Source organism: Cyprinodon tularosa, unplaced genomic scaffold (assembly GCF_016077235.1).
Source record: "Cyprinodon tularosa strain WSP-4 unplaced genomic scaffold, ASM1607723v1 ctg223, whole genome shotgun sequence".
NCBI lineage: Eukaryota > Metazoa > Chordata > Actinopteri > Cyprinodontiformes > Cyprinodontidae > Cyprinodon > Cyprinodon tularosa.
Window position 1 is genome coordinate 577,698 of NW_024038833.1, and position 23,893 is coordinate 601,590.

A 23,893-nucleotide genomic window follows, 5' to 3' on the forward strand; every position below is an offset into this window, starting at 1 on the left:
AGCGTGTTAACGCATATATCCTACAATTCCCATAAAGCATCGCGGAGAGCTTGGAATGGTCCATATTATCTAAAGTATAGGGGAGCCGAATAATGTTGACTGGATTTTTTTTAAGAGGTTTGAAAAACTCATGGGAGTTTAAGACATATATATAAAAGCATTTTTAGGTGTTGTGTGACAAACCTAACGAATAAATAGGAATTCTGCTAGATATTAAATCTTAGGGTAGCCATATTTCTTTGAATCCTTTAGGTCAGAGCGTTGGTTGGTACTGCCTGTAACGTGCACATGTTGCTGCTTTGCTTTGCTTTGCTTTCAACTGAAATAGAGTGAGGGGGAAACGGCTCAGGAACAGCCGGCCAGAGAGACGTCCAGTGGAAAAAACTCACTCAGAGCCCGCCAGCCTGACACACTTTTCAGTTGGCCGTCAACGGCTGTGTTGACTTGTCATATTGTTTGTTTGGTTTCTCGCTCAAATAGAAGCCGCATTTTTAATATTCCAAATCAGGCCGAGTAATATCGGATGTGGTAAGTTCTGCACACTTGTGTAATCTCTCGCCTCGGTAACGTTAGCCCCAGCTACTTTGCTAACGTTAGCTGGGCAGCTAACATAGCGGCACAAGAAGGGAAAAAGTCGTTGGGTGGCTAGATAGCCGGGATGCTAGCTTTACACAAGCTAACAACTACGCAGTCTTTTGATCTGCGTTATTGATAGTTGTTAATGTTTATTACCGTTAACTAATTGAGTTTTTCCGTCTACTTACCCCGCTAACCACTGCTAGCGGCACAGTGTCACCTTACTGATAACGTTAAACTAGCATTTACTCGGTTTTGTGGACTGCACAATTGTCCATGATCATAATGTGTCAAATAGCCGGAGAGCTGTAGTTGCTGCAAACATTAGAAGCAGACTATTTTGGGGGGTCAAATGTCTGAGAACCTTGTCCCGAGGAACATTAAAGCTCGTAAAGATAATTATTTCCGCTTAGCGGATATTTTAGGATAATATTAAGATGCGTGGTTCGCGGCGTTACCACAGTAACGTGCTAGTGGTCAGTTCAGCGTGTCATGTTTGGCAGGCTGTTGTGCGGACCTTATTGTTTTTGGTGCAAAAGAACGTTGTAGAAAGTGTTTATCCTTTAGAAATGGGAGCATGGAAACTAAGGGATCTCATCCGACACGTGTACCCGAGAATACGCGGCCCAGTCTTTTTCATGGGCCTTTGTCATTTGCTGGGCACCCCCTCCCCCAATACTCATCTCAAAGGAACGCTCACCCAATAACCTCACTTAAGGTACCCAGCCGATCATCATCCCTTTTTTGCATGCAAACAGTCTATCTGGTGTGTCTGTTTATTCAGTCGCTGCACTGAGTCAGTTTGCAATAACTGCTCAACTCGAGTTAAGAACATATTCCCTTTTCTAATCTTGTGGCGTGTAAGTGCAAATAAACATCTATTTATTCTACTTTTATATCATGATGATTTTCTTTTACATTAATCCAGGTTACGTTTACTTGAAAGTATTGTGTTGTTTTACAATTGGTTGACCTTATTAGATAATTATAGAAGCAAAAGGTTTCTGCATATGTCCTTAAGCGTTAATTGGTTGCATCACTATAGAAATATCTTAAAATAGTTGTGTTTACATATCCATCTGTTTGACACGGTGGTATGTTTTCGTATTTCTTGCATCGTTTGAGGGTTTAGCAGGTCATTGTGCGGTGTAATACATGGCATGCATCCTCTGATAATATGGGCGGGCTGATCTGAGTCAGTAGCCAATCAAATGATAGCTTCGCAGACCCGTGCTCTGACGGCCTCCCTTTCCGTCACAGAGGCTCCGCCCCTTTCTCCCCATCTGCCATTTTGGTTTTGTTCCCGTCTGCAGTCGCAAAGCCAGCAACGCAATTGCATAGGAAGAAGCTTTCGGCTCAACGACATAGTGACTCGACAATATAGCGCCGACCATCCTAATCCCATAACAGGCCTTTCTTTTTTTTCCCCTTTACCCACCGTCGAATTTGCGTTCATCATTATCGCTGACATCTATACGGGAGAGGAGCGGGTTCGCGTAGGGAAGGGAACGGGAAGAAATATTGGTAAGGGCAGATAAATCAATGAAGCACGAGTCTAGTATCTGTTTTTTGTTGTTTTTTTAACGTGTAATTTCCCGTTTTAATTGAAAGCTACAATAATGCCCCGTATCTCTCGCTCTTTAACAGAGAATGAGCAATGATAGCTAGCTGTCAAATGAGACCGCTCGTTTTTCCGAGCAGGTTAATGTAGCCGCAGCTGCTATGTTCCGCACCGTGGACAGTTAAGGCCTCTGTCGAGCTGCTAATAGATGGGCTGGGAGGCTGGTGTTTTCTTGCCTCTAAGTTATTAATGTTACGACTTTGTCCACCTGCCAAACCAATTAACTGATTAGTCGATCTAGACCGAGCTGATCGCTTTTCTGTGGGCGATGTCGCCCAACTTTTCGGTATTTTTTTATGTTTTTAACTCGGTCGGTAGTTGCTACGGTCTTGTTTGAGGGATTGAAACTACAATATTATCTGGGTGGCTTTGCTGCATCATGCCGTTCGCTTATATATATTTTTAGATATAGCTACCAAATCGTTGGCGATTTCTGTCGCTCATAATTTTTAAGTTTTAAAAAGTAAATGAGGCGTTTCCTCTGACTTAAGGGCGAAGGTAAGTCGGCTTCATATCATGCGGAAATAGTGGCCAATGGTGATGAGGGGGAGGTCATGGTTTTAAAGATACTGCGGCCCTTTTTTTTATTTCCCACGTGATTAAATTGTCTGAATAATTTAGCGTATCAAAAATAATTAACTTGTGTTTTTAAAGGTCATAGTTGGGACTGTCGTCTAGTTGTTGCTGCAGTACAGTACTTGTGAATCTGTATCACTCCTTTTTTTTTCTTTTTTGTTACTGCAGCAGTGAACTTTTAATGATTCAGCTTTTTTTGTGGAGGTGATGCTAGCAGTCCTTAACGGGCATATAGTAAACAATAGCAGCACATAAACAAACCAGTGTTCATTCACAGCATGAAAAGAAGACATAATGCTTCTATTCATTTTTCTTCTCAGGCTCAGTTCGTTTTTCCAGCAGATTGGTGCTTGGCCTGCAGCCAGCCCAGCTGCTCTGGAGGCTAGGATTCTTCTTTCCTGCAACTTGCATCATCAAAAAAAAGAATTATCTTTTTTTTCTTCCCAATAGTGTTTTGTGTTCTGTTATCTTTTCATAACATATTTTTCAGTTCAGATTTATTTTAGATTTTACATTGTTTATCAAAGGGAGCTGTTATATCTCACATTTTTAGCTGCTCTTGCTTAGATTGGAAACGCTTTGGGGTAGTAACAGTGTGGGCTGTTTTCTCAGATGTCCAGCTCGCCGCTGTCCAAGAAGCGTCGCTTGTCAGGAACAGAGACGAAGACGGGATCCCACTGCTCCTCCTCTAACTCTGTCAGAACTGATCTGTCCCATACACCTGCAAACGTAAGAGCAGTTTCATTCACCTTTCAAATGGCTAGTAATTTTCATATGCACTGAACTTTCAATCCTCTCAATCTCTCTCCACAGGGCATGGCTAAGAATGGCAATGATGCTGAGATTGATGAAGGCCTGTACTCCAGACAACTGTAATGTTATTATTATTATATTTTTTTATGTTTTTGCTGGATTTGAATGCATATATGTATTTGTGACAAATTAACAAAGAACACGTAACCACTAACAGGCTTAAATTGGCATGAAACCGGACTGTCGCTTATTTTGTTGAAGATGTTTTGAAACCCATGCAGGAGTCGTCAATTCTGTTGACTTACAACAGAGCAATCTGTAGTTGGAGTCCTGAAGTATTTAAGCTGCATACATCAGCACTATAAATACTGATTGCTCTGGTGAGGGCCAACAGAATTAACAAAGACTCCTGCATAGGTGTTGAAACATCTTAAAGAAACGAAGCAAATTTCCAATTTAAGTTTAAACAAGTAAAACATAAAGATTTTTTGCTTTTGCTTTAGTTAATATTGTCTTATTTGCTAAATGTTCTTGTCCTCCTTCTCTAGATATGTGCTGGGCCATGAAGCAATGAAGCGCATGCAGAACTCCAATGTCCTCATTTCTGGAATGAGAGGTCTTGGAGTTGAGATTGCAAAAAATGTCATCTTGGGTGGAGTTAGAAGTGTCACCGTGCATGACCAAGGAGTTGCAGAATGGAGAGACCTCTCTTCCCAGGTATTTTGAGAATGCAAAGAGTTGCACTTGTTCTGAAATCCCCCTAACCTGTCTGATTGTCTTCTTGCATCAGACAGCTGGGCTGTTTTATATCAGTGGTTTTGTGTCAAATTAACTGAGGCATATTTATGATCTCTGCCGGGGTCATAACGTGTTCAGTCCACTAAGAGTATTAGTGGTGGTGGAAGGTGGTATTGATCCACCAGTTATGGGCTGCCTAATTGAACAGGCTGAAGAAGTACATTCAACAGCCTATTATCAAAGAAAGGCAACAATTTTTATTTATTTTTTTTGTCGGTGACTTTCAGTCATATCTTGTTCTTATTTAGCTCTGTGTCCTTAAGTATATTTTAAATGTTTAATACCTAACTTTAGGAAACTGGATATTTTTCCTTTTAAGTTAAATTAAAACATTTTCAACCATCTCGTTTTCCTGACGAACTTGGACAAACTTAGCAGCTTGCTGTAATTAAGTTAAGATGTATATGACTTTTTCTTTATAATTGTAAGCTTTTTGTCTATAGTAAAATCAGACCCATTATGTGTTCCATTTCCCCTGCACACTAAGGGCTAGCTGTGATGTGTCTTAATTTCTGAACTATTAGAATTGTTAACCTACCAGTATATCATCATTATGTCAATGGAGTTTATCTAAGTCATGATGAACTTTGAGCAGTGCTCCAAGAGAAGGATTGACTAATTTGGTGGTGCTATATTCGGTTTTCCACAATCCACATTTACATGACGATTAAATTAACAGAGTAATGTAAACATTGACATGATGGAATTAAGAACATGTGATGTCTGAATTTTAACTTTATTTAAATACCTATTGCTCAAATCATATTTGAGTTATTTCTATAACTTTATATCAATATAAATAATTGTAGTAGATGGGCAGATGACATGATGTCGATTACAGAATAATGCATTGAATTAAATTTATATTTTGACTGATTTTGTGGTTTCAGGAATCAATGTCATCATCCAAACAAATCAATGTGATATTATATCGTAATGAAGCCAGTGATTTAAACCCCTAGCTGCTGTGTCATTGCATTAATAAATGTTATTATGAACCCATTTCTACATTCAAGTTGTGTAAGGCCTGAAAAGCAACAGTTATTTTTATTTTTCATGTTTGTATTTAGATCTGTTTTTGATTGGGTTTTATAATTGCAGGATATTGAAATTTAAAACTGGTTTAATGTTACCAAGCTTAAGAGTTCCTTCTTTACATGTTTTTTTTATTCTACTCTGGTTAGTTTTACCTCCGTGAAGAGGACCTGGGAAAGAACAGAGCAGAGGTGAGTCAGCCTCGCCTGGCTGAACTCAACAACTATGTTCCAGTGACAGCGTATACCGGAGAACTCTCTGAAGATTACCTTACCAAGTTCCAGGTATGAATGACACTCAATGTAAGCCCTTTTTGTGTGGCGCAGGGAAACTGTTTGTGGTAAGCGGTTTGTTTTTGGATCCAGGTGGTGGTGCTCACTAACTCAAGCCTAGAAGAGCAGAAGCGGTTGGGGGAGTTTTGTCACAGCAAAGGAATCAAGCTGGTTATTGCTGACACACGCGGTCTGTTTGGGTAAGATTCCTATTCATGTTGGATTTTACTCCAAATATCCACCTTTTATCCATCAATGGTTTAATGCTTGTTTTATTTATTTTTTTAGGCAACTTTTCTGTGACTTTGGAGAAGAAATGGTGGTGTATGACACCAATGGAGAGCAGCCACTGAGTGCTATGATTTCCATGATCACCAAGGTTAGTTTACTTGTTGAAGACATTTAGAAGGTGTTTCTGAATTATGCACAGGAGATATTAACATTATTTTCTTTATTGTTCCTCACTTCAGGACAATCCAGGTGTTGTAACTTGTCTTGATGAGGCTCGTCACGGCTTTGAGAGTGGAGATTATGTGACCTTCACTGAGGTTCAGGGAATGACTGAACTCAATGGCTGCAGGCCTGTGGAAATTAAAGTTCTTGGTAAAAGAATTATTACTTTTATGTACAAAATGTAGTAATATTTCGCTTAAAATTTCCAAAGATGACTTTTTGTTTTTGTTTAGGCCCATACACGTTCAGCATCTGCGACACAACTGGCTTTTCAGACTACATTAGAGGAGGGATCGTTTCTCAGGTTAAGATGCCCAAAAAGATCACTTTTGTAAGTTACTATTTTTCCCCAACGACTACCATAAAAATGACTGTTATATTAAATTTTCAATTCCTGTGGTCTGTTTCTCTAATCATTCCACGTGATTGACAGAATTTATTCAAAACTAATACTACTGAGCTCCTGGTTGATAATCTTGATAAAGAGCAGAGCCTCACCAGTGGACATGCCTTTGCTTTACAGAAATCTTATGAATCTTCCTTGGCTGAACCAGAGTTCATAATGACAGATTTTGCCAAGTTCGATCGTCCGGGACAAATGCACATAGGCTTTCAGGCTCTCCATGCCTTCCAGAAGAAACACAGTCGCCTTCCTGCACCATGGAACCAGGTGTGTATCACTCATTGAACTATTTCTTGTTAAACCTGTTTGTAAACAATTCATACTTTGTTTGTACTTGCCCTAAAACATTTTCAGAAATTTTTAAGCATAACTTCCAAAACTGTAATACATTTTTTTTTTTTTTACTTAATGTGAAGACATGGCAGAGGCTACACAAAGGCAATACAAAAAATAGTTTATTGAAGATTTTTTATAGATGAATAAAAGGCAATAGTTGTCAACAATTCAGCCAAACTTACAGATTTATTTCAGTGACACAGAGACCAGTCCCATTTAAAATGCATACTGTCTAAATAAATATAAATGCTGGAACAATGCAGAAAAGGTCCTTTGTTTTAATTGGTGATTTATCTAAGTGCAGAGCTCTGTGTTTTCCAGGCTGATGGCGATGAGCTATTGACTTTGGCCAAAGAGCTGAACTCTGCCCAGATGGGGTCTGCCAAAGTGGAGGAACTGGATGAGGCTCTTATCAAGAAGATGTCATATCTCGCTGCTGGTGATCTTTCCCCAGTCAATGCCTTCATTGGTGGAGTGGCTGCACAGGAAGTGATGAAGGTCAGATTAATGTCTTGTGTAAACTAAAGCTCATTGTCTCCAATGTCTGTGTTTTGGGATTTTTATTTTTGGTAATTAAATTGTAGTTGGGTGCTGCTTTAAGCAAAAACATGTTTGGACTTCTGTTTTCTCTTGGCAGGCATCCACTGGGAAGTTTATGCCTGTAATGCAGTGGCTATACTTTGATGCTTTGGAGTGCCTTTCTGAAGGAGAGGACTGCATGCTCACAGAAGAAGAGTGTAGACCCGTAGGTTTCCAGTGTGGATAAAATCCGATTAACAAAGACGGACTAATTATACCCACAACATCCACGGATAACCTTCTTTCTTGGTTGTCTTTTTATTTCAGAGGAATACTCGGTATGATGGACAGGTTGCAGTGTTTGGTACCAAGTTGCAGACACTGCTTGGCAACCAGCGCTACTTCCTGGTGAGTTAGCCAAAAGGCTTCGGCCTCCTGTTGGTCTTGTTTTGTGGTGCTTATGGTACATAATCTGGATACTTTTTGCTTTATTTTTTTATTTTTTTTGCTTTATTTCTAAGGGTGGCAGGCAAAAGTATGAGTGGATTTATTTATGAAAAATTATAAATGTTTGTGCTGTTTCAAATTGTAAATTAGACACTATTTTTTTTTATGGCAGCACTTTTAATTTTACAATATTTATTTACAAATTGTCTTGGTCAAATAGAATTGCTTAAATGCAAAATGTCCACAGTATGTTGAGACAAAACACTGATTAAAAAAATAAGTGGTTTTACTATTATTACTCTTGGGAGATGTTAATCCCTAAACACAGCAGACATGATTTGGAGTCTGATCAGATGGAGATGGGTTCGTTTTAAATCATGGCAATTTGCAGAATTCTATTTATTTTTTACTCTTATAATGAGGTTTTTAGATGCTTGTTTAGCTCTTACCACAATATTATGAGTGATATAGAGAGAGACATGACTAGAAAGTAAATTTTTTTTAGAAAAGACAATGTTGAATCTCATGAGGTAAAACAGTTGTCCTGTTTAGAAACACACTGTATGCATATAGCAAGATGGGCTAACTTGGACATAAACTGTCAGTTAATCATCTCAATAAGGGGTGTATTTTTATTTTTTGGTGGCAGCTGAGGATTCTTGAAAGCGGATTAAGTAAAATGGCGATACTATGAGCTTAAAAAAAAACAAATATAACAGGGATGCTCATGGGGAACAACGTGGGATATGAATGGCTTATTGCATTCCCCTCTTCATGAAATAAAACATAAACTGTAAAGTTCACAGAAAGACTATCACCTTTTACTGGCCTCACACACTTATCATCCTCTTAATACTCGTAGTGGCTATGTTTCCTTCTTTTTAAACATTTCTTATATTAGATTTTGTTGACAGCTAATACAGCTCAGCGACAGTGGCTGCAGCTCTTTCTTTATATTTGAAAATGTCTGAATTTTTAGACAATTTCCTCGTTTTTCCTTTTCATAATTTCACCCATTTTGGATATTATTTCAAGTTTATGGATGGTAGGACCATTGCATTCATGTGGCATAGTCCTGCACAGATTGGGATCACTTAGTGGAGATTTTCTCTATGCATTGCAGCCAGTGTGACAGGAAACCTAAAGAGTTGGAAACAAGTGGTGTGACAAAACCTGAACTGTTCTTTTAGCTTCACTAACTGCACAACATAAAATTCCTCCAGGTTGGAGCTGGAGCAATCGGTTGTGAGCTGTTGAAAAATTTCGCTATGATGGGGCTGGGCAGCGAGGGCGGTGAGGTTATCGTCACAGACATGGACACTATCGAGAAATCCAATCTCAACAGACAGTTCCTCTTCAGACCCGCTGATGTCACGGTCAGTATTGTTTCTTAGATTATGTTTCTTTGATTATATTCTGAATAGTGTTAGCCAAGAGGTTTCTGTATTCTAAAAATGAAGTCTGAATGAGAGGGTTTTAGGACTTACAGAACTTATATGTAAATAATTACCAAATGCAGCGGTGCTGAGAGCTACCATCCTGTAACTTTTAGGTGCAGCTCTTTAACTCACCTGAGTCTTAACTGAGTCCCCTCAGCAGGGTCCTTTTAACAAGTAACAGTTTGATTCAGGTGTAATGGAGAAGGGTTGTATCAAAAGGTTCAAAAACTGGTCATTTTAGATTGGCACTTGATTTCAAATTCCTGCTATCTGTTGAGCTTTTATGACTGTTTATTCTATTCATGGCCACAGAAAATGAAGAGTGATACAGCAGCTGCTGCAGTAAAGCAGATGAACCCCTCCATTAAGATTACAGCTCATCAGAACAGAGTCGGTCCGGAGACTGAGAGGGTCTATGACGACGACTTCTTTGAAATTCTAGATGGAGTCGCTAATGCACTGGACAATGTTGATGCACGTAAGTCTGACATTTAAACAAGGTTAAATCCCAAGTTTGTAGGTACTGATGTGGAAGTATGATTCTAAATGATTTCCTTCCAATGTTTTTTTTTTTTTTTTTTTTTCTATAATGTTTAGGTATGTACATGGATCGGCGGTGTGTTTACTACCGTAAACCTCTACTGGAGTCTGGTACTTTGGGCACTAAAGGCAACATCCAGGTGGTGATCCCCTTCCTCACGGAGTCCTACAGTTCCAGCCAAGACCCACCTGAGAAGTCCATCCCCATTTGTACCCTGAAGAACTTTCCAAATGCAATTGAACACACACTGCAGGTCTGTACAACTACTAATGCTAATAATCAGAAATGGATTGCTGTATTTATGATTTTTTTTTTTTTTTGTTGCCATTTTTAAGTGACATCTTTTCATCGGTTTTGCATTTTTTAAAGGTATGTTTTGCATAAATAGAGCGTATTGTAAAGAGATCCTGCTTACTATAAATGGATCATTAGTGTTTTCTAAATGAAAAGAGCTCTATGCTTAATATTAATGAGTCTGGATCATTCACCCTACGTTCTTGAATTTAGCTACATATTAAATTTCTGCTTTCCAGCTATTTAAATCTCATCTAAAAAAAAGATTTTAAAAACTTAAGCTCTCCCATCGACCATTTTGATGCATGCACCATCTTGGCTATTCTGTGAAGTGTTTGTTAGGTAACAACAAAATGAATTTGCTGGACATGGCCAAAAGCTGCAAACTATTTCACTTTTGATTTTCTTAGTAAAGCAAAATAAAGTCTGCTTTTAAATTTAGATTTTAATTATCATTTTCTACATGGCATAAAAAAATATATTTAAACAATGACCTAAAGTCAATTTTACTACTGCACCTTATGTAAAGTTCAGTTTGCCAAGATCTTAATAAACCATATGGCAGGAAAACTAATCCATCGCTTTATCTCTAGTTGATTGAGACTGGTGGTAAATCAGTGTGTCTGTGTACTGAAGGCTCTGTCAGATTAGGTTAGTGCTCCAAGGATTACGTCAATGTTTCCTGGCTGACGTTTCCACACTAGGGACTCTTCTGTGTCATGTTAACTCATTTCCTTGGGATTGCCTCGTGAACTGCAGGCAAGTTGACTGCAGCTTTCCAGGAAACAAAAATAATCCTACATGTTGATAAAACTATTTGCTCCGGTTGCATCTATTCACCTTCAGTCTCTTTCACCATACTGGAGCTGTTTTTGCGCTGTGTTGCTTCCTAACCATAGTGTAAACGTAAGCATATATATTCTTATATTGGGCCTTTAATAGGTAGCTTTTGATATAAAGCCGTTTGCATTAGATGTAATTTAGAATCAGAATATGTAAATTGGTCACTTTTTGAGATGAGTTTCTATCTTAAATTGCAAATTATAAAACATTAATATTTTTAAAGGTGACTTTTAAATGAGGGCATTTCCCTTTTATAAAAAAAAGAACTTTAATGTTTGGGTGAAAATCTAAATGCTGATACATTAAGTTACGCTTCAAGCAAAAATTTTATTTGCTTTATAACCAAATGAAGACTTATTTAAAAAAAGCCAACTTAACAGTCGGGGAAAATGACTACCTGCAATTATGTTAGTTTCTGTTTGTGGATCATTGCAGTTTACCCATATTTTCTGGTTTCTTTTTTCCATTAAACTTTGTCCCTTCCACTCCTGTGTAACTCAGCATTTCAGCCAGTAAACATATGAACTTGGTCTGAACATTGAAGTGTCCAAATAGGCAAATTAACTTTGATGTAGAGAAAATAACTGACATCTAAAAATATTTGCATCTTGTTTTTCTTTGGGGTTTTAGTATTGCGACACTTGGGAGCAAGTATTTTCTTTTTTTAGGTTTAATTAACATGAATCCAATTGATATATTGATGGAGGAGCCATTTTAATCAGTATTGCCACATATATATATTGAATTAAAAATCGGTAATAGATTATGACCACAGTGACTCGGAAGTTTTGCTGCCTAATTTAATTGGACTGGGATGCAAGGTTTATTTTTTTTATTTTTTTAACATTTCTCTTAGAACCAAGTTGTTGTAGACTTCTTTATTTTTCCTCCTTCATATACATGTCTTAATGGCGTTCACCTGGTGCCTGATGCACGTTCATGGCTACAATTTTAATTCAAAACCTCTCTCTCCCTTTTAGTGGGCTCGGGATGAGTTTGAGGGACTCTTCAAACAGGCACCAGAGAATGCTATGCAGTACCTCACGTAAGTTGCACACCAACACAAAGCATTCAATGTAAATTCTAAATGATAATAAAAATGGTAACTAGTTTTTTATGTTATGAATCCTTAGAGACCCCAAGTTCATGGAGCGAACTCTGAAGCTTCCAGGAGCGCAGCCTGTGGAGGTGCTGGAGGCTGTTTACAAGAGTGTTGTTACAGACTGTCCGCACAGCTGGGCCGACTGTGTAGCTTGGGCTCGCAATCACTGGCAGTGCCAGTACAGCAACAACATTCGTCAGCTTTTGCACAACTTCCCCCCAGATCAGGTAAATAAATCGGTCCTAACTGGACAAAAGAAATTTGCATAATTATCTGGACCATTCGCACGTTATGACGGTCCTAACACATCAGTCAACCACTGCCAACAGATCAGAATCTCATATTTATAATTCTTAGTTTTGCCTTCTATATACTCTCTTTGATGCTCACACCTGGGTGAATAATGGTCACCTTTGCACTCATATTTTTTTAAGTCCTTTGGATTAAATTTTAACTATCTGATTCATAGCAAAAAGCTAAAGTGTCTCTTAACACGTCTTAGTCTAAGTTTTAAAGAATTTATTAAAGGCTTAAGGAAGTCCTTTGTCTTTTTTTTTTTTGTCTTCTGCTGTCAAATGATCTTTTTGTATTACATGAGTAAACCTCAAGAGTGAATATTGCTGATCAAGTTTGACATTTTATTTTGTCTCTTGCTGGTTGAGTTTCCTTGGGTTAAGGTTAGGCGACTTTTCTGACATATCGATCAAAGGTTACAACTAACCAAACGCATCAGAATCGTCCACACTCATTTGCTCCCAACTCAAGCATCAGTCCACTCCTTATTACCCCCCACCCCGTCGCAGGTTCCCATTTTCTTACTAGAGTTTTTCCTTCCACTCAACCTTCTATGGATCTGCTTGGATTCTGATAGCCAGCTCCTTGAGCAGTGACCTTTAATGCCCTATCCTTCACAGTGGGTGTCTGTCTTCTGTCCAGTCAGCAGTCCTCCACATGATTGTGTCTCCTAATGACATTTACAGGTGCTGGTCATAAAATTAGAATATCATAAAAAGTAGATTGATTTCAGTAATTCCATTTAAAAAGTGAAACTTGTATATTATATTCATACATTACATACAAACTCATATATTTCAGATGTTTATTTTGTTTAATTTTGATGATTACAAATGACAACAAATGAAAATCTCAAATTCATCATATCAGAAAATTAGAATATTACTGAAGACCAATAAAAACAAAGGATTTATAGAAATGTTGGCCAACTGAAAAGTATGAACATGAAAAGTATGAGCATGTACAGCACTCAGTATTTAGTTGGGCCTCCTTTGGCCTGTATTACTGCAGCAATGCGGCGTGGCATGGAGTCGATCAGTCTGTGGCACTGCTCAGGTGTTATGATAGCCCAGGTTGCTCTAATAGTGGCTTTTAGCACTTCTGAATTGTTGGGTCTGGTGTATTGCATCTTCTTCTTCACAATACCCCATAGATTCTCTATGGGGTTAAGGTCAGGAGAGTTTGCTGGCCAATTAAGAACAGGGATACCATGGTCCTTCAACCAGGTACTGGTAGCTTTGGCACTGTGTGCAGGTGCCAAGTCCTGTTGGAAAATGAAATCTGTATCTCCAAAAAGTTGGTCAGCTGCAGGAAGCATGAAGTGCTCTAAAACTTCCTGGTATGTGGCTGCGTTGACCCTGGACCTCAGAAAACACAATGGACCAACACCAGCAGATGACATGGCACCCCAAACCATCACTGACTGTGGAAACTTTACACTGGACTTCAAGCAACGTGGATGAAGTGCCTCTCTTCTTTTCCTCCAGACTCTGGGACCTTGATTTCCAAAGGAAATGCAAAATTTACTTTCATCAGAGAACATGACTTTGGACCACTCACCAGCAGTCCAGTCCTGTTTCTCTTTAGACGCTTCTGACGCTGTCTGTGGTTCAAGAGTGGCTTGACACAAGGAATGCGACAGCAGAAACCCATGTCTTTCATACGTCTGTGTGTGGTGGTTCTTGAAGCACTCACTCCAGCTGCAGTCCACTCTTTGTGAATCTCCCCCACATTTTTGAATGGGTTTTGTTTCACAATCCTCTCCAGGGTGCGGTTATCTCTCTTGCTTGTACACTTTTTTCGACCACATCTTTTCCTTCCCTTCGCCTCTCTATTAATGTGCTTGGACACTGAGCTCTGTGAACTGCCAGCCTCTTTAGCGATGACCTTTTGTGTCTTGCCCTCCTTGTGCAAGGTGTCGATGGTCGTCTTTTGGACAACTGTCAAGTCAGCAGTCTTCCCCATGATTGTGTAGCTTATAGAACTAGACTGAAAGACCATTTAAAGGCTTTTGCAGGTGGTTTGAGTTAATTAGCTGATTAGAGTGTGGCACCAGGGGCCATCAATTTTGAACCTTTTCACAATATTCTAATTTTCTGATATGATGAATTTGAGATTTTCATTTGTTGTCATTTGTAATCATCAAAATTAAACAAAATAAACATCTGAAATATATGAGTTTGTATGTAATGTATGAATATAATATACAAGTTTCACTTTTTAAATGGAATTACTGAAATCAATCTACTTTTTCGTGATATTCTAATTTTATGACCAGCACCTGTAGGTCTCGGGTCACACCGGTTGTATCTGACTTGTTAATCTCCAATCATTCTTTTTTTTTCTTTCTCAAACTATAAATGATAAGCAGATTTAGATCTTTGATAATGGGTCTGAAATTGCCAGACCTCGTGTTCTGGGCTTAAGGAGCCCAGAAAACTTTGCAGCTGTTTTGAGTTAATAAGCTGATAAGGATTTGACTCGAAGAGATTTCAACTATATTTAAGTATTTGAAACTCGTTCTAGATTAAAACTTTGAAAATCCTGTTTCTTGAATTCTTAAAACAATTTCCTATAGTTCTGCTTAAAAATAAGAACTTTTTTTTTTTTCATTTCAAAAAGCTAAGACAAGCCTTTTCTGATTTGCAGAGCAAGTGCCTTAATTTGTTCAAACTTCTGTGATTCTTTTGCAGCTCACCAGCTCAGGCGCCCCCTTCTGGTCTGGCCCAAAGAGATGTCCCCACCCCTTAGAATTCAGCACTAGCAATGTAAGGGGGATTTCACGAATTTCTACCCTCAGATTATCAGATTATTATTATTATTATTATTATTCAAATGTGCAAATAAAAATGTTGTTTATTCTCCCCTTTGTATTTAGGACCTCCATGTGGATTATGTAATGGCAGCTGCAAACCTCTTTGCCCAGTCCTATGGCCTGCCAGTCAGCACCGACCGAGCAGGTGTGATCAAGATCTTGCAGGAGGTCAAAGTGCCAGTTTTTACTCCTCGCTCAGGGGTTAAAATCCATGTCTCTGACCAGGAGCTGCAAAATAGCAATTCCTCTGTTGGTAAGTTGGAAAAATTAAACAAATTTTTTCATTTCAGCTCTGAATTCTTTTAGTAATCTGTTACATCTCTTGACATACAGATGACTCCAAATTGGAAGAACTGAAGTCTCATTTGCCTACCCCAGAATCATTCCAATTCAAACTCAGCCCCATCGACTTTGAAAAGGTAATTCATGTACGGTCTCAATATTCTATGAGGAATGCAGTTAGGGTGGGTGAAAAATATGAAAATGCTCTTCTAAAAATTATTAACTGCTTTTATTGGCTGCAGTGTTGAAGTCAGCGGGTGTAAAATTCGTTATGATAAAAATCTGTTCTCTATTTGGGGGTATACTACTGCCAAGGTTTTATCTAAAGTTTTCCAGGATGGCTAATATTTTAGCTTTCACTCTTAGCACAGCAGGCAGAAGTTTCATTAAGTGGGCTATTCGATACAATAAATTTACTGTAAACTTTTTATTTATTTTTTTACGTTTAACAGGATGACGATACAAACTTCCACATGGATTTCATTGTGGCTGCCTCCAATTTGAGAGCAGAGAACTACGACATTCCACCTGCTGACAGGCATAAGGTGGGAAACATTTCTTGGAGTCTGATAAAATGACTGTCCTCCATAGATGAACTTTGCAAAGTTTTCTCCACTGTCTTGCTTTTGTGAGATAGTTTGACATTTTGAGTTTTTGGTGTAACTGCAGGCCTGTTCATTCTTTTATTCTTTAACGTGCCACTGTCCCATCCAGAGCAAACTGATTGCTGGCAAGATCATTCCGGCTATTGCCACTACTACAGCTGCAGTGGTCGGCCTTGTCTGCCTGGAGCTTTTCAAGATCATCCAAGGACATAAAAAGCTGGAATCATTCAAAAACGGCTTCATGAACTTGGCCCTACCGTTCTTTGCCTTCTCTGAGCCCATTGCTGCTCCCAAACACAAGGTAAGCTCAGCACAACACACCTAAAGGCAAAGTTAAATCCCATAAAGCTCCAATGATGATTCAGCCATGCTAATACTGATGCATTCGGCAGTCTGCCGGGATGCAAGTGAGTTTAACTGACCTTCTCACGCTGATGGTATCAGTGTGTGCTGAGGAGAAATGTAAAACTTGTACCTTGACAGACCTGTTACTTAGTGAACCGGCAGGTAGAGATGGATGTATTGGATAACTGACTTCACTTAAAATCTTACTGGTTTATTTGCAGTACTATGAGATTGATTGGACTCTCTGGGATCGCTTCGAGGTCAAGGGTGTGCAGCCAACTGGGGAGGAAATGACACTCCGACAATTCCTTGATTACTTTAAAGTGTGTTGTCTTAATTTTCTAAATCTTGACTCCATGTTTGTTTTGATGCATGTAACTAATTTAGTTTTTTTTTCTTTGTCAGAATGAGCATAAGTTGGAGATCACCATGCTATCTCAGGGAGTCTCCATGCTGTATTCATTTTTCATGCCTGCTGCCAAACTTAAAGAAAGACTGGACCTACCGTAAGTTTACATTTAATAAAATGCTCTACTTCCTGCTTTGAAAATACAAATGCATGTGAGGTGTTCAACTTCAAAAGGGAAATTCTTTCATTTTATGAGTTGTGCTATGAAATATCTTGTAATGCTTTTTTTTTGTGTGCGTGGATCTGCATTCATGTTGAATAGTTTTTTCTTTTTTTAGTCTTCAGCTCAGTCACATTTTCTTCTCCATTTTTCAGGATGACTGAGATTGTGACTAAGGTGTCCAAAAAGAAACTGGGCAAACATGTGAAAGCCCTGGTGTTTGAGCTGTGCTGCAACGACCAGACGGACGAAGACGTGGAAGTGCCCTATGTCAGATACACCATTCGCTGAGCTCCTCACTGAGCCCAACGGAGTTGCAGGGGGGGGTGCTAAGAGAAGGGGGGTTCTGCAGTGGGTAGCTTGTTCCAAATTGGGGGCGGGCTTCATGGGCCTCAGGTTTTGGTTAAACCTGTGCCTGACTGTACATAGTCCTGGATGGGAGCCTGTATACTGTAGTAGTGCAGCCTCTACAGTTCAATAAGCCCATTTAAGTCCCCATGTATACTAACCATCCTCACAGTAAACAAGGTTCATTTTAATTCACACCCCAGCGCCTTCCCTTCACTCTACGTGCTCCTTCCTCCTCTAACCTTTGTCTCAATGCTCAAGTTCAATTTTGCATTTGTTTTTTATTTTATTAATTCCTCAGATCCATTTTGTTAATTAAAAAGTAGCTACTCTTAAAGCAGAGCCTTGTAGATATTTTCTGACTGGAATGGTATCACACTGGCAGAATACTTCTCCCAGTCCAGGACACCCCTCCTCACCACCACCACCACTCTTCGAGGGGCTCTTGCACATGACATTTCTCCCTTTATTCTCTTTATTTCCTGTGTTCTTTGTTGTATTTTATTTGGGGTTACGGGGGGGTTAAACAGATTTGGCACACACCTGTTAGTCCATAACTCTTGTTTGTATTTTGTTAACATCAAATGACAAAAAACAATTAAAAGCAAGACAATAAGATGTACCATGACATGGGAGCACTTAGTGTGATAGTGAATAAACGTGTAAAACATGCAAAAGTGTGTTGACTTTTTTTTATGATTTTTGTATCGCAAAGTTGTGTAACTGGCTGATCATGTTGGTATTGGAGGACTTTGAAACACATGGTGGTGACAGATTCAGGCGTTTTCCTGTCTGACCCGGTTTGCCTGATCAGAAAGTTTCATTACAGAACAGTGTTTCCGGTAAACACATCCTCCATCAGCTTATCATCAACCTCTACGTTCAGTATGGAAAATCCCTCAACTGATTAAACTTATTAATAATTTTCCTTAATTTTGAATGTAATTGAGACATCTCTGGTGTAACTGAATCTTTATTCCTGTTTCGATTTCAATTTGTTTTTTTAATGTGCTGTTTAATATCTAAAAATAAGTTTTCAACTTATTTTCAATATTAGACGATCCAAAGATTGTACAGAGAAGATTAAAGTCAAGTTTTGAACACTCCTCCCTGAGAAGAGCGGATACGTGATTATGCGCAACCGTAGAGGATGTGGTCTGCTGTGAGATGAGGAAGAAAGTGATGAAGGAGTACACAACGAAAACGAGCTCGTAGCAAACTGCTCGCTGTCCTTTGAGGGCAGAGGAGACCTCTACAACTGGATTATTGCTCATTTTGAGAGCAGAGCCATTCATTTCTGTGAGGATGCAATGAAAGAAGGAAGACGATGGAAGTGGAGGAGACTGGTGAAATGAGGACTTCCTGGTACAGTAGCTTTGGAAACTTGCTTTTAAATGTTTTCTTGTATTAAATGATAATTCTAACGTTGTGATTGAAATTAAAGGTTGTAAACTAAAGGGTAGATAATGACAAAACTTTTTCATTCACTTCACTGTAATTCCATGCTCTAATGCACAACTACCCAACCTACAGCTGAAATGATTCGGTAAAAAGCTGAAACATCTGGACGACATTAAAATTAATGATTTGTGGTCCTTTATAGGTCTGTGTCAGGAGATACACTCTCTGTCCTCTATGACCATGCTGGGGTGAGCAACCCTTAAAGCTATTTTATCCCTTATTTATCAAAGGCCTGAATTCAAAAGATCTGATTTTTTGGCAAAACTTTTTTCTACCTTTAGAAGAAGAGAAAACAAGATCCGATAACTGAACCTGTCATCAGAATTATGGAGGTGAGTAATAATCTGAAAAGCGGCACACTGTCATATCTCTGCCTTTCTCAGTAACTGGCGGAAGTTTGTCAACCTTACCTTTGTGACCACAGTGCTGAGTGCAAAACTGTGAAAAGAGGTGAACATTATCTGAGAACTCGGATTTTAGGATTCTTTCTTTCTTTCTTCAAAGATCTTGATAAATTAAATCAGCTGTGATTTTTTTAAATGTTAATTGGCATTTTTTTAGTTCCATATACATTATGTTTGTGCAATATTTTTGTTTTTTTTTAGCGTTTATTTCATTGTTGCCACATTGAATTTGCAGCAGCTGTGGTTAGTGGGGGGGAAAACAGGCAGACATGTTGTGCTTCACTACAGAGGCACAGTTTCAGCTTTCTTCCTCTTTGAAAACCTTGCACAGGAAATGAGAGATGTGCACCATGCAACATTTCAGCACCCTTTAACGCCTTTCTTTCATGTTGAGTTCACCTTTACTTTTTTTTTCTGGCCGTCAGGATGATGAGGAAGATGAGGAGGGGGAAATAATGTCTGATCACAAGGATTCAGAGGTTTGTTAGGATTTTTTTTTTTCTTTTCTAAACTTACACACTTCTTGAAACTTTTTGGAGTTTTTTTTAAATATAAGTACTATAAAGTTTAGCATTGATCTGTTTCAGGAGCCCAGTAACAAAAGGGTCAAACCTGTGGCAAAGTCCAACAGCCTGACAGGTGTCATCACACCAGTGAAAACTCCTGCTCTGAAACGCATAGGGCAGTCTATTTCGGTAACAAAACCTCTTTTTGTACCCCAGAACGACCACCTCAGCCTTATTTTGCATGCATGTGCTCAATGTCTCATCTCTTTACAGCGATCCATCAGCTTTCGCACAGATGCTCGACCTTTGCCCCCTGCCCCCCTGCGTAGTCGCACTAAGGCCTCATCCTTTCCACGTAGACGCAACAGCCAGTGTTGGAGCGACACCGTGGAGAGCCATGACCTTACTGCAAAGGAAATCAAACGCCAAGAGGTCTGGATCTTAATACAAGAACCTTTGGCATTATTTTTTTTTTTCACTTTGTTTGGGAGGTGGGGTTAATGTGGACAAGCTGTAAAGCTGTGGTTGCAGTATGGGCGAGATGACTAGCTTGTACTCTGTTTCTCTGAAGTTGATCAGCATGGTTATAGGAAAGAGGATATGAGCTGGCATTAGAGGCTCAACTTCCGTTATTTAACAATCAGCTGTGAGAGCTCATGCTGGGTTTCCGCTTAGTTTACATCCCATGCAGCATTGTGCGGAAACTATCATTTATTTCCACTGACATGTCTAAAGCTGCTGTGTGTAATGTCTTGGACTCCTCTGCAGGTGATCTATGAGCTGACTCAGGGAGAGAGGCAACTTATAGAGGACCTCAGTTTGGTCAAGAAGGTACTTGTTGTCACAGGATACTCTGGGATTTTAATATCTAAGAATATTTGCTCAAAGTGTTCCTTGACTTTTTATGCTTTCAGGTTTACTATGAGCCCATGTTGAAATTGGACATAATGACAGAAAGTGAGCTTGGACAAATCTTTGGGACTTTAGATTCCCTCATTCCGCTGCATGAAGGTAAATGATATGAACGGCTTTATCTCAGTGTCTAATCATATTTCAGAACACCTCATTTCCTGAGTATTGACATGAAGTTAAGTCTTTGGTTCCAAGTAAACAGGAAGAGCCAAACGTGTTTTATTGATATATATATAGTTTCTTTTTTTTGTGCCATTTCTTACAGTATAATAATGGATTTAGGATTACCACTAATAGCAGATGAAATTCTTGTTTGTAGTTTCAGGATTTTGTCCCTTCTCCAGTATAATGAGTATGCATTTTTATTTCATACTAGATCTTCTGGCTCGTCTAGAGCGACTGCGGGGCTCAGAGAAGACGGTCGGAGAAGTGGGGCCAACTCTGTTAAACTGGGTTAGTGTTTTCCATTCAGCTGACATGGCTGCAAGAGCACGACAGAGGCATTCTGAGCACTTTCTTATCTCACTTTCTTATACTTCCCCTTTGCAGTTCCCTTGCCTGGAGGCCTATGTCACCTACTGCTGCAATCAGGTGGGAGCCAAAGCTTTGCTGGACCACAAGAAGCAGCAGAAAAGAGTCGAACACTTCCTGCGCCTGTGTCAGGAGTCTTCCTTTAGTAGGAAATTGGATTTGTGGAACTTTCTGGACCTACCTCGAAGCCGGCTGGTTAAATACCCACTGCTGTTGAAGGAGATACAGAAGTGCACGCCTCCAGATCACCCAGACGAGGACTCATTACCTGATGCTGTGAGTTGCTTTGCCCCGAGCGTATTTATCTGGACAGACAGGTTAATGTGCTGAACCCGGCTGGATTCAGGAAATCCTGACTCCTGGGTAGAGATCTGTTCAGATGCACTGTATTCAGTGAATATACCCATTAGCATCCAGTTTGGTTTTTAAACTTTTTCCATCATTTGTTTTCATCTAAAACTCATTTCACTCAACTCTGAATTCACAGGGGAAAAAAATACATTTGGGATGAAAAATTATCGAAAAAAAATCTACTTCATAGAGCTTTTTTTTTGTAGTCCAATCAAGAATAAATGACTTATTTACCGTACTAATGTTTGACTTCCTCCAAAGAGCCACTAAATGAAATGGCTTTCATTTAAAATCGAGAAATAATGCTCTGGAATTTGAGATTAAAGTGTTTTTTTTAATCAGCAGTGACTTAAAGATATATTGAAGGATGTTGTATTTCCGGGCGAATCATCAAAATAAGTGGTCCTCCTAATTGTCAATCATTCTGGTAATGTTTACATAAGGCTGTCCCATGTGCTTGTCCTCTTTTTCACTTACCAGTGGTGAGTCTGACATTGTAAAAAAAATTGCAAATATTCTTTTGGACAGTAAGTTTGTATGAGCGATGCAAACAGCAACTTTTAAACAGATCATGCACAAGGAGAAATAGACTCCTATGTATCTAATATAATCTATTAATTTAATTGATCAATAGATAAATAATAATCCTTTGTGTCCTGACTAGAAACTTGAAAGTAATGTCTTGGTGAGTAAATTGAAATTCACTGTAAGAATATAATTAAATTACAGGTATACACGCTAGATGATCACCTATTTGCTTTGGGGAGGCTTAAGGCTTTCTTTTACATTTTGTTTTTATATAACAAAATTTACCTGATTCTGCATATGAAAGCAATGCTTCCAGTAAAACATGAACACTGCTCTGTTCTCCTCAGCTGGAACTGATCCAGAGCATTGTTGCCGAGGTGAACAAGAAGACGGGGGAAGCAGAGTGCCAGTTCTACAGGCGAGGATTAATCTATGTTGAAGAGAGTCAGAGAATACCGGAGATCCACCAGTCCCGCTTCCTCTACTGCCATGGAGAGCTTAAGACCAACAAAGGACAGGTAGGAACAGACTATGAAGCATCTTTATTCTTAAGGTTGCCCTCCATTTTAATATTCTATAACATCTACATCCTGCTTCTCTCTGCCGTGCAACAGAAGCTGCATGTGTTTCTGTTTGAGCTGGCTTTGGTGCTGACCAGACCAGGGGAGGACAGAGACGGCGGGCAAATGTTTAACGTGTACCGGCAGCCTCTGCCCAACACCTTGATAAACTTAGAGGAGATTCCAGACAGTGAGACTGGAGGGGGAGGAACCTTCAGGGGAGCGTTCACAGGAGGAAATGATAAAGGTATTCTGCTTTAGCAAAGAAAATAATAGAAGGAAAAAGTTAAACTGTTAAACTGTAATAGTAATAAGATACGGTATAAAAGCATGATCTCTAAACCTAGGAAAAATGTGGACACAAATGGAGAAAGGGAAACTTAGATACAGCAAAGAGCAATTACTTTGAATAAATACAGCTAAAAATAAAAATCTAAAGAAAACATCCACATTTAAGACAGTTCTGAACATAAATATTTAAGTTTTTAATCATGATTTTTTGAACCCAATTTCGAACTGCTTTCTTCACATTTTTGTATTTATAAAGAAAGAAATTACAACTAAAGTTTACTAAACTGATTGCATTTTATGTTAAGTTATTCACAGAGGAAAATTTGTTTCATCTTGTTTTGACTGAGATTTTCAGTTTTTAATGATGGTTACAAAAAAGACGGTTACAAGCAGACCCTAATGTGAAAGCAGCAGTTATACGGCTCTGAACTGAAACCTACAACTGTTTTCACTCCATTTCCTTCCTTCCTCTTTCTGTCACCTTCTAGTGAAGAACTGCTTCCGTGTGAGCAGCAGAGGGCGCTCCAAAGTCAACCCTTACTGCCTGCAGGCCAACGACTCCTTCAGCAAGCAGCAGTGGATCACCTGCCTGCGCCAGGCCATCGTACAGTCACGGGACAGGAGTGCTCACACCAGCCAGTCGCCGCTCTCCCTCCACCCTGATCCCGGCCTGTGTCACATAGCCGATCTCAGCCTCAGCTCGGACACAGACATGACAGACCACACCAGTCGCTGACTGGAGAACTGATCACTCCGTTGCTCTTTTGGGGGTCAAGATGGGTCTCTGGAGAAGGAAAGACACCAAATGGACCTTTTTATGAACAGTTCTGATGAAAGACTGCTGGGAATTGCAAAACATTTTTTTATTTTTTTATTTTTAATAAAAGTGCTGACTGTGAACAGTGTTACTGTTATTGAATGTAAATGTAAGATGGCAAGAAAATGTTCATGCGGCTATATTTTAATAAAAACTGACAGTAAAAAGCTTGTCAAGGCACTCATGGGTGGAGAGGGAACACACGCACAACGCCACGTCTATGTATAGCCAACACCATCTACAGCGAAAAGATTAGAGCTGATTAT

General features: G+C 39.2%; 2 protein-coding genes and 1 non-coding gene across 6 annotated transcripts; all 3 read left to right on the plus strand.

The window, feature by feature from the left end:
- Positions 1-303: 303 nt before the first annotated feature.
- On the plus strand, positions 304-17,943 carry uba1 (ubiquitin-like modifier activating enzyme 1). Of its 3 annotated transcripts, none has more exons than XM_038286351.1 (26): positions 304-528; positions 3,386-3,502; positions 3,587-3,645; positions 4,075-4,243; positions 5,509-5,643; positions 5,725-5,831; positions 5,920-6,010; positions 6,102-6,234; positions 6,318-6,415; positions 6,608-6,754; positions 7,145-7,321; positions 7,461-7,568; positions 7,670-7,750; positions 9,013-9,165; positions 9,541-9,706; positions 9,826-10,022; positions 11,887-11,951; positions 12,040-12,235; positions 14,996-15,070; positions 15,181-15,370; positions 15,448-15,536; positions 15,852-15,944; positions 16,114-16,305; positions 16,571-16,672; positions 16,755-16,855; positions 17,074-17,943. In XM_038286351.1, the coding sequence occupies exons 2-26, from the start codon at positions 3,386-3,388 to the stop codon at positions 17,207-17,209; spliced, it is 3,177 nt and encodes a 1,058-aa protein (XP_038142279.1). In that variant the 5' UTR covers positions 304-528; the 3' UTR covers positions 17,210-17,943. The 3 variants fall into 3 exon arrangements, with proteins under 3 accessions (XP_038142279.1, XP_038142280.1, XP_038142281.1); XM_038286352.1 differs by lacking the exon at positions 304-528 and adding an exon at positions 1,859-2,100; XM_038286353.1 differs by lacking the exon at positions 304-528 and having other exon boundaries at positions 15,451-15,536.
- LOC119784353 lies at positions 16,353-16,463 on the plus strand. Its single transcript, XR_005280919.1, has one exon. It is a non-coding gene; the product is annotated as a small nucleolar RNA U6-53/MBII-28 (small nucleolar RNA).
- A 325-nt stretch (positions 17,944-18,268) lies between the features above and the next one.
- arhgef3l (Rho guanine nucleotide exchange factor (GEF) 3, like) lies at positions 18,269-23,710 on the plus strand. 2 transcript variants are annotated; one of them, XM_038286355.1, is made up of 13 exons: positions 18,269-18,631; positions 18,870-18,915; positions 19,012-19,059; positions 19,557-19,610; positions 19,719-19,826; positions 19,911-20,069; positions 20,406-20,468; positions 20,552-20,648; positions 20,926-21,002; positions 21,099-21,356; positions 22,307-22,477; positions 22,574-22,766; positions 23,299-23,710. In XM_038286355.1, exons 1-13 carry the CDS (start codon positions 18,594-18,596, stop codon positions 23,544-23,546), a joined length of 1,560 nt encoding a protein of 519 aa, XP_038142283.1. In that variant the 5' UTR covers positions 18,269-18,593; the 3' UTR covers positions 23,547-23,710. The 2 variants fall into 2 exon arrangements, with proteins under 2 accessions (XP_038142283.1, XP_038142282.1); XM_038286354.1 differs by having other exon boundaries at positions 18,293-18,631; positions 19,009-19,059.
- The last annotated feature ends 183 nt before the right edge of the window (positions 23,711-23,893 follow it).